The 11,219-nt window shown below is 42.3% G+C and overlaps 1 protein-coding gene across 2 annotated transcripts; it reads left to right on the top strand.

The window, feature by feature from the left end:
* The first annotated feature begins 918 nt into the window (after positions 1 to 918).
* On the top strand, positions 919 to 11,129 carry lgi1b (leucine-rich, glioma inactivated 1b). Of its 2 annotated transcripts, none has more exons than XM_056429122.1 (11): positions 919 to 1,043; positions 1,142 to 1,579; positions 1,740 to 1,811; positions 3,356 to 3,427; positions 4,073 to 4,144; positions 6,503 to 6,574; positions 7,240 to 7,409; positions 7,566 to 7,730; positions 7,848 to 8,068; positions 8,541 to 8,787; positions 9,032 to 11,129. In XM_056429122.1, the coding sequence occupies exons 2-11, from the start codon at positions 1,377 to 1,379 to the stop codon at positions 9,379 to 9,381; spliced, it is 1,644 nt and encodes a 547-aa protein (XP_056285097.1). In that variant the 5' UTR covers positions 919 to 1,043; positions 1,142 to 1,376; the 3' UTR covers positions 9,382 to 11,129. The 2 variants fall into 2 exon arrangements, with proteins under 2 accessions (XP_056285097.1, XP_056285096.1); XM_056429121.1 differs by having other exon boundaries at positions 919 to 1,231; positions 1,330 to 1,579.
* Positions 11,130 to 11,219: the final 90 nt, after the last annotated feature.

Below are 11,219 nucleotides of genomic sequence, written 5' to 3'. Positions count from 1 at the left end.
GTCGTCGGCGACACTTTGTGATTTCAAAATAAGATGCTGAAAGGTGAATGTTCATCTCCAAGATAAGAAGGCTCTGGTTTGTTTGATATGTTTACCGAATATATACTAATTCATCCATTCATTCATCATCAATCTCGACTAATTACTGGGGGGCAAATCACCATCATAAAACATGATCCACTGAATAACAAAAATGCATTTCATTTCGGAACAAATTGCACAATTACACTGATTAATTGGCAATTCAGGGTTCTTGTCGTTTATTTCCGGAGGAACAATAGAGAGGAAGCATGTAGGCGTTTCCATTGCAGATGGGGGGTAAAAAGAGGCTCTTATTCTATTTGAATGTTTCAGCACGCTATAATGAATACACGGGTCATCTGGGTTGGCCGGGTGAAAGTTTGATAGAAGTCCAGTGTTTCATGAGTTTTCCACAACCCACTCAACTCAACAAAGGACTCAATGTGTGACTGCGAAGCGAGAGGACGTGAGAGACCCTTTAAATAGTATGAATGGCTCTCATCGTGTGTTTTCTTCAAAAGGACATCTATTTATAAAAGTGCAGAGCTATGTTGTCCCGTATCCCGTATGATACCCCATCACATGTTGTAGGCGTAAACAACAAACTTCAAATGTCATCATTTCTTACACCACAATATCACATGTCGTGTTTATTTATTTTTTAAGCAGGCGGCATACATTCATCTTCTTTTCACACCAATGCCATTATTGTGCCGAGGCGTGAATGAGTGAGGCAGGTGCACAGAGCCTCATGAATAGCTGCTTCACATTAACCATGCACGGCTCTGAAGCGCGCATAAATAATAGCTCGCCCTGCTGATGAAAAAAAGCACACCTTGGCCCCCCCGCCCTCTCTCTCTCTCTCTCTCTGTCGTTCACTCCATCTTTCTTCTCTTTCTCTCTCACGTGAATGTACGTTTGGTTTTCTTTAGTTTTTACGCAGCATTGCGGCTGCAACTTATTTGCGCCTACATCCTCACAAGAACCACTTCTTCTTCTTTTGTTTTGCAGCGTGCATGACGGTAATTTTTTTATGATTAGTTGTCGTGACCAACATCTGAGACTGCTCTCTGTTCTCATGTCCTGTCTGTCCCGCATTTGTAATCCGGCGCCCTTGCAGAACGAATCCGCTGGACTGGTGCCTTCCCATTGAGACGCAAGAGGCATAGACGGGAGCCTGCACACAGCGGGACCACGCCAGCTGCTATCGGTGAAACCTGCAAGACAGAAACACATGGACAACAAATAGAGACACTTTCTAACCTGGGTGGGGGTGTTACACATCGTGGAGGATATTTTTTTTTGCAGAGAAGTTGCATGTGCAGGAGTGATACTACTCGACCGGGACAGAAGGGATGGGATACCCGGGCAGAGCAGTGGGAGGATGGAAGGGATGGACGCTCCTGGTTTGGGTCGCCGCTGTCAGCTTTGTTGTTGCAGAAGGACGCAGAGTGAGGCCGGCCAGATGCCCCTCTGGATGTACCTGCACCAAGGACAACGCGCTGTGTGAGAACGTCCTCTCTGTGCCTCACACGTTCCCGTCCGACGTCGTTTCACTGTAAGTGGCCCTGCACCTGAATACATATTGATTTTATTGTTAATGTGGTGAATTGTCAGGAAAGCTAATGGAATCACTCCTTTGAGTGCACCTGGATCTTTGCATCTTTATTATACTTTCAGGCAAATTGCCTTTTCATATATATTCTCCATCCATTCAGATCTTTTGTCAAGTCTGGATTTAATGAAATCATAGGAGCAAGCTTTGTTCACACGCCTGCCCTGCAACTGCTGTGAGTATCTATCTGTCTATGTATATTTGTATATATGTATGCATGTATGTATGTATATATCTATGTATATATGTATGTATGTATCTATCTATCCATCTATCTATCTTTCTATCTGTCTGTCTGTCTGTCTGTCTGTATATCGACATTCAGTGTATTAAAGAATCAAATAATGAGACAGGAGCTCCCCAGAGGATTGATATGCAGATTTAAAGGGGGATTCTCTGTAATGGTGTCAGGATTATGCAATAGACCACATGGCTACAGCAACTAACAGCAGGGGCTGGGAAGAAAGGAGCTGTGCGTGTGTGTAGGTGTGTGTGTGTGTGTGTGTGTGTGGTGGGGGTGGGGGGTGTAGGTGTGTGTGTGTGTGTGTGTGTTCATATATAAATAATGAACATGTTCTTTTTTTTACCCAAAAGACAGCACTTAGAAAAAAGAGGAACAACACATAATTACACACATAACTATGGAGTTTATCTCGCCATTGCTTTGACATATGACACGTATTTTATACATTTTAAGAGGCCTTGAGTTTATTGGGCAATTTGTGATTGCAAATCCACACATTACCAGCAAGGTCAGACTTAACTGCGCTCTCTAATCCCACTTGCTTCAGTTCATTGCACGCTACAGCACGATGTCACCAAGCGTCACTTTGTCTCAGCTCAACATTTTTCTTGGCGTCGCTTCTTCCATATGCTCAGATGACACTTAATCAGTCTGGATGTGCATGGAGGCTGGTGACCAGAAGGGGATTAGATTTAACTAGGGGAAATAAATGAGTGGCATCGTCCCCTCCATCATTATTCACTGCCAAGGTGACCTGAAGTCAATTAACCTCCATTATAGTATTACTTCATCAATGGGGCTTCTCTGTTGCCGACACTGTTAGTGTAAAATGCCCGTGTCACTGGTTTGCTGAGTGAGCAGTGAGAAATAAACACAAATAATTATATATCCTGCATTTTGGAAATCTTTGAATTATAAGGTTTTAACTCATGGCCAAACTGTTCCACTGGATGTACATCGCTGTGACATAAAAAACAATATAAGTTATCATAAAAAGGATTTAATGAGCATGAGGTGCACATTACATTCTGGTTGGACACTATTCTTATGTTACTGGTTTAACGTGTGATTTAGAAATATGTGGGATGAGGCATCTATTCATTCATTTCATGAAAACATGTAGGAGTGATCTGCCATTGCTCTTCTATTAATTTCATTCACTATGTGAGCTTGGATGCTGAATGACTCAGCTGTCTGTTGTGACAGTAACTATATCCTTCTAATCCTCTGATTGGGACTTAGAGTAACTGGTGTTGATATTAGGCAATTATTAATCAATTCGATTAGTTTAAGACGAAATAACAAGTGTTGTAATAGTACCAAACAGTTTCTCAACATCTTAAAATGTCCTCCCTCATGACTGAATATCTTCAAGTTCAAACCAGTCGGCTCTTGATTTATGCAACATGAACAATTTAAGGATTTAAGAGCGCTGTGGGAGCTGTACGGCTTTTCTTACAGTGTTGTTTCCACAGATTGTTCACAGCAAATTCATTGGACCTAATTGATGAAGATGCGTTCCTGGGTTTACCACATCTTGAATACCTGTAAGTATTTATCTTTACTCTATAGAGGGTTCATTCATATTCATGTGGGTAAGAGATGTGAAATGCACAAACAGTTCTCCAGTTGCATACGTTCTGTATGATACCAATATGAACAGACTGCCATACACTAATGAACATCAATCAATAAAACTTCACATTTCAAATTGGAAACCTTTATTGTAGTAATTAGCAAATGAGTTGTTTTTCCACCCCCCATTCAAAAAAATGTGCAATATTGCCATGAATACTGGCATTTGAAAGCATGTGTTATCACTTATGATGGCAGGGTAATTTACATCGTTATGATAATTATTAGTAGAACAAGTTTGCTGACCTCATGTAATGCCCAACCTGATGGAGAACACACGTTTGGTTGTGTAGGAAGTAATTCATTCTGACATGTTTTTTTCTGGGACTGGATGATCTGTGTACAGTGTATGCATCTAGAAATAAAGCGTGGCTTTCCCACACAACCCTCCATTCCTGCAGTCCGCCGCTCACAACCGCAAAGGGGGAAGACATGCACACAATTTAAGGATTTCAGTTTTTAATGTCACACTATATTTGGCATTTGTGATGGATTACTGTCATTCTGTTAATCCTAATCTATCAACACATTGCTAATGAAGCACTTCTCATTCACAGGTTTATTGAAAATAACAAAGTTGCATCGATATCCCCTCATGCTTTCCGAGGTCTCAAAGGGCTGATACATCTGTGAGTATTTTGGTTCTGTGGTGGCCATGTTGGAACACAGTTTATATATTTCTTTCATCCTTCTTTTCTTCTCTACTTCCTTCATCCTTTATTCCTGCCAAATGGAACTTGCCTCATTGCATCTGTTCCTCCCTACTTCTTTCTTCCCTTTTATAATTCATAACGTTATCTTTACCCCTAATCATTCATATTGAGAGCAGCCACTTTCACATTTACTGTCTCAGACTTAAACAGTAAATGTGAAAGTGACATTGATGCATAGAGAAATGGAGAGATAAATGACGATTAGTATTCATGTCATTCTGACGTCAACTGAACATCAATGTCCTGTTCCTCTCTCTCTATATCATGTTGTCATTGTCTGAAATGCAAAGCTAGGCAGAAGTGCTGTTGCCGGTAGCGATGTCCAAGGCTGGAGGTGCAGCTGGATCAGGTTGATGAAGGGCAGATCTGGATGTCACATCATCTGGATCAGCAGCATTGCTCTTCAAGATAAATGATTGTGATTGTGTTATTGTGATAATAGATAATATATATACTTTATTAATCCCCAAGGGGAAATTAGTTCTCTGCATTTAACCCATCCTTAGTTATTAAGGAGCAGTGGGCTGCAGTGATGCGCCCGGGAAGCAACTGGGGGTTCAGTGCCTTGCTCAAGGACACTTCGACTTGCTACTAATGGGGAGAGCCGGGATCGAACCGACAACCTTGGGGTTGCAGGACGACCCCCGTACCCCACTGAGCTACAGCCGCCTTTTTTTATTTTTTAAGAAATCTGGGTTTATGCTATTTATGGACGGTATAGCATCTATTTTTTACAGAAAATCTTGACATATAGTGGAGTGTAAGCGCAATTCTATGTTTCTAAAGTTCGGAGCGTGCCACAACTAAAGATAGATGAGAACGCGAGTGACCTGAAGGCCAAGACTAAATATAACTGTCCTGTAACCCGACACGGACTGTCCTATAATCTGTCTCCAAAGTACCGGACAAGACCTTCTTAACACATTTTAATGCTTGCATACTTGTGTTCCTCATGTTTTTGATTTGATGCCCGAATAAAAAAGGGTGACCCTTTAATCTCTTTAATCCACATCACATCTTCAAATGTAGGGGCTCTTGTACTGGAGAGGTAATAACTCAAATATGAAGGCAAAAGTGTTTATCAGCATTTAATCATGCTTGCTTTTAGTGGGATAACGTATAGCTCTGATGATGACATAAAGAAGAATTAATACAACTGCAAATATCGGGGTGAGTTATGACATTAGTGGCTCTCAGAGAATCAATAAACTGGGATTGATCGAAAATAAAAAGATAAACACACCAACAGCAATTTCCCACCATTTATGCTTTTACAAAAAGCATTACTTATTGATAGATAGTATGGACAGCAACTGGAAGTGTACCCTTGATGACTGTTGCAGCAAATATTGCATTAATAAGGACATAATCAATACGAGAGAAAACATGCACTGATATTCTGACCTCATGATACAATTTTTTCTGCAGTCATAATAAAGCGGGTATTATTGTTCTTTAAAAAAATGTGTAAAGCCCTTAAGAGATGCGTTAAAGTCATAGTTCAACATTTTGGCAAATACCCATATTCATTTTAGAAGAGAAAACCAATTAAGTTTTTTTTATGACTTCAACAAAACAGAAGATTCATAAGAAATTAGACGAGTTCATTGTAATATTCAGCACATGATGGGATGAAGTAATCTTTTCCTGTTTCATAACTTCATTTGTTTATGAAGAAAGTCAACCTTTTATACAAAGAATGATGGATGAACGCATTATTAGAGATCACTTTAAATGTGTCACGTACAGTAAATACATTATTAAAGGCCACAGGCTGGACTCCTCATCTGTTTGGAGAGTGCATTCTTACACAAATTCAAAGTAATATGGCCTCACTCTCCCTGGAAAAAAACCCTCAAATAAATAATGCATGAATTATGCTGACATTTCATTTCATTCACTTCACTTTCTGTTTTTTTCTCACTCACAAACAAAGTCTCTCTTGGGCCAGGGTTTGACGGTTGGTTCCAACTGGCCCGTAGATATATATGTTTCTCTTGACAGCATTTCGAGAAGGATATTCCCCTCTTTTTAATATTTGACAGCTGTTACATTGTCCCATAAATATTGCCGGAGCTCGTGCCTTTATCACATTTGGCTGCTCGTAATTTAGCTTGAATTAGTTTAATGTACTCCTGCTCAAGTCAATCTGGCTACCAGAAGAAAGAAAACTGATGCAATGTAATACGTCTAAGTCTATTATGTGTAGAGACTGGAGACAGTCCCCCCCTAACTCAATCCCTGTTTGTTTTATTTTGTCTCTGTCTTCATTAGAAGTCTGGCGTACAACAACCTTGAGACACTGCCAAAAGATGTCTTCAAGGGCATGGAAGCTTTGACTAAAGTGTGAGTTCACTCAGGGTGCTAATCAGAATCACAACATAGCAAAGGATAATGGACTGATAGAACCCAAATATTTGTTTCAGAAGGGGTGGGAAAGGGTTTTTTGGCAAACGTTGAGCAACATCTTTCTTTATCTCCCTCCCTCTTTTTCTTTTTACCATGTGATGCAGCAATGTTATGAGGGCATAGTGAAACAATTACAAAAAGAGGAATTTCCCCACGAAACAGGGAATTGTACAAGTAAGAATCTGTTGAAAAAACAGCACAATGAGGAGTAAAAGAGGTCATAAGAATCAGAGTAAAGACATTGTAGAAGAAGCCATTCCTTGCTGCACTGGCCAAAGGTAAAGAAGAGCTTAAATAACGAGTAAATCACAGACAAAATAAGTGGATCCTTGCTTGGATTCAATCCACGCAACAAGGTCAAAGGCAATTCAGACTGAGAGTGGGTGACGAGCAAAAACTACTCAGGAGATAGGACACTTGTTGTTCTGGCTTTCCTGGCTTGGAGCCAAAGCGTAGCGAAGTAGGGGAGAGACGGATACGGGAACGGTGAGCAACAACTGAACAGGGATTGGAAATAAAAAGCCAGTAAGAAACATGTTCCAACAGTAAATATTTAACAAATCTAACAACTGATGTCCCGTGTGGTCCGCCCGTGCGTGTAGAGATCTGCGTGGCAACAACCTGATATGCGACTGCAATCTCAAGTGGTTGGTGGAGTGGATGCACCACACCAACGCCACCCTGGACCAGATCTACTGCAGCGGGCCACCCACTCACGAGGGGAAGAAGATCAATGACCTGCTGCCACAGTCTTTCGACTGCATCGTAGCAGGTATCATTGAAGTAGCATTCGCTTTCCGCCAGCATTAAATCGCCTTACCCTTTTCCTTCCTGTTCTCATCCTCCCAGTTTATGGAAGAATGTATAAAAATAAAAGGATTATTTAAAGATAGAGGACGGAAATTCACCATCGTGTCATACTTCTCAGAGTTTGCCTCCTACCAGTCGTTGAAGTTTGAGACCCTTTCGGTGGGGGCCTTCACCTTCGGGGAAGACCAGTATGTTGTGTTTGCCCAACCGTTTGCTGGGACGTGCAGCTTCCTGGAATGGGATCACGTCGAAATGAACTTCAGAACGTATGACACCATTGAAGGTGAGTTACTAAACAAGCAAAGAGCCGCGTCGGCGTTACGGGAGAACCTTGCTGTGTTATTTGTCAAAGAGCCAATCGATCCGCTAATCAGAATATGTCCATGCGTCTTCTGTCCAGGCACCTCCACTGTGGTCTGCAAGCCCATGGTGATTGACCAGCACCTCTTTGTCATCGTGGCCCAGCTGTTCGGGGGCTCGCACATTTACAAACGCGACACCTCCGCCAACAAGTTCATCAAGATCCAGGACATCGACATCCTGAAGATTCGCAAACCCAACGACATCGAGACGTTCACGATCGGCGGAGAGTCTTTCTTTGTCATCGCCGACAGCTCCAAGGTTGGCTGCTTCTGCTGCTCAGACATTCGAAAGTAATTGATGCGATTACATGTTATTGTGCAGGTGCGAGCTGTTATTGCGTCGGTCGGAGTCAGCTCCGGCTGATTACCCGGGCGTTGCCAAACGTTTGCATGTGTTCTCACAACTTGTTGGCGGAGGTGTCGTGTCTCTAAGGGGCGGCTGGAGCTCAGTGGGGTGAGGGGGTCGTCCTGCAACCCCAAGGTTGTGGGTTCGATCCCCGCTCTCCCCATTAGTTGCAAGTCGAAGTGTCCATGAGCAAGGCACTGAACCCCCAATCGCTTCACTGCAGCCCACTGCTCCTGAATCACTAAGGAGGGGTTAAATGCAGAGAATACATTGTGTTGCCTGTGTACCTGTCCTCTGTGCAATGACAACACATTGAATCCAATATGTTTGGGGACAGTGTAGGTTTTGAAAAGCTTGATCTGACATTTTGCCCGTGTTCTCGTAGGCGGGCTCCACGACCGTGTACAAATGGAACGGCAATGGCTTCTACTCCCACCAGTCGCTCCACCCGTGGTTCCGCGACACCGACGTAGAATATCTGGAGATCTCCGGCAAACCTCACCTGATCTTGGCCAGCAGCTCCCAGAGGCCCGTCGTCTACCAGTGGAACAGGGGCCAGAAACGGTTTGAACGCAGGACTGACATCCCAGACATGGAGGACGTCTTCTCTGTCAAACACTTCCGGGTCAAAGGTGAGAGCTTCAGCTTGAGCAGCAGTGGGTGTATGCGGACACTGGTCCGCCTCTTTTACCCCCACTGAGAAGCGCAGATTCAGCTCAGGGATAGTTTTTACATTCAGAGCATATATAAGGCCTCCTCAGGGCTCTCAACATGCAGAGCCGGCGGCTAGAAGCTAACTGTGCTAACAAGGGGTATTTCTATCCAGATTGAGTGGCTTAATGTGTAAACTAAATGGTCCACTGAATCTTTTCAAAGGTGAGCTGTTCATTTGCTTGACAAGATTCATCGGGGACTCCAAGGTGATGCGCTGGGATGGTGCCATGTTCAAGGAGGTCCAGACATTTCCTTCCCGCGGCTCCATGGTGTTCCAGCCCGTCTCCATCGGCAACTGGCAGTATGCCATCTTGGGCAGCGATTATTCACTGACGCAGGTCTACCAGTGGGACACCAAGAGGGGCCAGTTCATCGCATCTCAGGAGCTGAATATACAGGCGCCTCGAGCATTTTCTTTGGTTTCCATTGACGACCGCGCGTTCCTGCTCGCGTCCAGCTTCAAGGGGAGAACGCAGATATACGAGCACCTCATGATCGACCTGAGTACTTAAGCTCCACGTCTAATTCGGGATAAGTTATGTACACTACCATTCAAAGGCTCTCTCCTGTGAATTTGTTCAACCTTTCCGTCTCGTTAGAATTCACCAGCAATTCCCACCTTATAGCTTAAAGAAAGGGATGTTTCGAGCGGAAGCTCAAACCATCTGAAGAGATATTTCAAATACCGTTCGGGACCTTTCGGTTGAAATTCCTACTTTTGTTATGATCGATGAGTTTATTTTAAGAGGTCTGACATAATATCCGTGTCACTGAAAATACATTCTACACAGTCCCTGGTGCCGATGTTTGGCAAACCTGCTGCAACTACTTCATTTTGATAACCTCCTTCGATATTCATCTCTCGATTCCTCACGATTTGGAAATGCCTTAATCTCCATTTGAAAAAGCGTAGAGTGCGAACTGACTATCTTTCAGGAAAAACAAGCTATGAAATCACTGCTCTTGTCTTTTATTCTACCGTGCAGGTGTTCTTGTAGTTAGTGAACATTGAGTATATGTCTCTTCATTTCAACTGCATGCATTTGTATTTATATTGTAGGAATTGATAGGATTCGATTCAGGAGTTAGTTAGTGCTAACAATCATGCAATAATAGTCCAATAGGGAAACATTCTCGAGGGAGAGGTGTTCAGGAAGTGTTTTTTTTTTTTGTCTAGCAAAACTACGAACACAAAGGAAAACGTTTCTTCATTTGACAAAATATTTCAGGAAAATGTAATTCAAAGTAAAATGTAACTACAAGAGATTATTCACAATGGAACATATGTGGACGTGGTATTCAAACAATGGGTCACGTGACTCCCCCGTTTTAAAGTCAGGGTTGTTAGGCAGCTTGTGGAAGACGGACAATGTGCAAAAGTCTTTTTCAAATTGGAATCTAATCCGAACTTCGTGATAATGGAACAGAAACAAGGTAGATGGCAAGGTCAGGGGTAGTTTGTTACTATACGACTTGAGCTTGAAAATAATACAAGCTTCCAACCAAACGTGGGTCGAACTACTTGTTGAGGACTTTGTGCATTCTTCCAGCCGAATTAAGTAGCCAGTCAACCTATCGGCCTTTTGTAATAACTTACAACTTAAAGAAGGGACCCTAATATAGGAAATATATCCACTAAACACTGTGAGAAACTGCAAAATCCACCTTCTCTGTCCTTTCGACTCAATGACCATCAGTTAAGCAAGACTGCGCGCATGATGCAGACGCTCATCGGGTCGATTCCTGATGAATGCCTCGCTAGAAGCATCCCACTGTCTGTCCCCTAGCCCTCCCTCTTTCACTGCACTCTTGGCCCTTTTCTCCCTCATTGACAAACACCATTGTTGTCGTTACTCCGTAACTAAAAAGCCAACCACTGTGCACTGCACCTGATACCTGTGCTTTCACGCATTCCTCTTATTCTGACACAAAGGAAACCGAATTTGGATAACAATTAACAACTTCACTGATTTGCCAAATATAATGTTTACCTTTTTACAATACGGTGTAAAAAAAAAGATGTGATATTGCTTTTGTATGTAGAGGGGACCACACTGAGTGTTTTATTTTTCATAGAAATAGAATGTAGTGTAGATATAGATCACCTCCTGAAACGTTGTGTAACATGCTACTTCTGCAAGTTGGCTTCAACTAATCTAGTTAGGTGAGGATAGAGGATAATAGCCATTCATTTGTCATCTTTCTCTTTGTATTTTATGTACAGCACAGTAGAAATAAAATACTAAAATGTTAAATCACAGATGCAATAATTTGCGTTGTTGATTCCCGAGTATATATGCTTTTTAAAATTACTAAAATGATTTATTCTTTTCCAGTTAATCTGTCTAAT

Source organism: Pseudoliparis swirei, chromosome 13 (genome assembly GCF_029220125.1).
Source record: "Pseudoliparis swirei isolate HS2019 ecotype Mariana Trench chromosome 13, NWPU_hadal_v1, whole genome shotgun sequence".
Classification (NCBI taxonomy): Eukaryota; Metazoa; Chordata; class Actinopteri; order Perciformes; family Liparidae; genus Pseudoliparis; species Pseudoliparis swirei.
The sequence above is the reverse complement of the archived record's forward strand: the minus strand, read 5'-3'. Positions and strand labels throughout refer to the sequence as shown.

Coding starts and splice junctions, on each gene's coding strand:
- lgi1b (XM_056429122.1), top strand. CDS start 1,377: ATGGGATACCCGGGCAGAGCAGTGGGAGGATGGAAGGGATGGACGCTC. Junction 3,428..4,072: donor TTACCACATCTTGAATACCT/GTAAGTATTTAT, acceptor TCTCATTCACAG/GTTTATTGAAAATAACAAAG. Junction 4,145..6,502: donor CTCAAAGGGCTGATACATCT/GTGAGTATTTTG, acceptor TGTCTTCATTAG/AAGTCTGGCGTACAACAACC.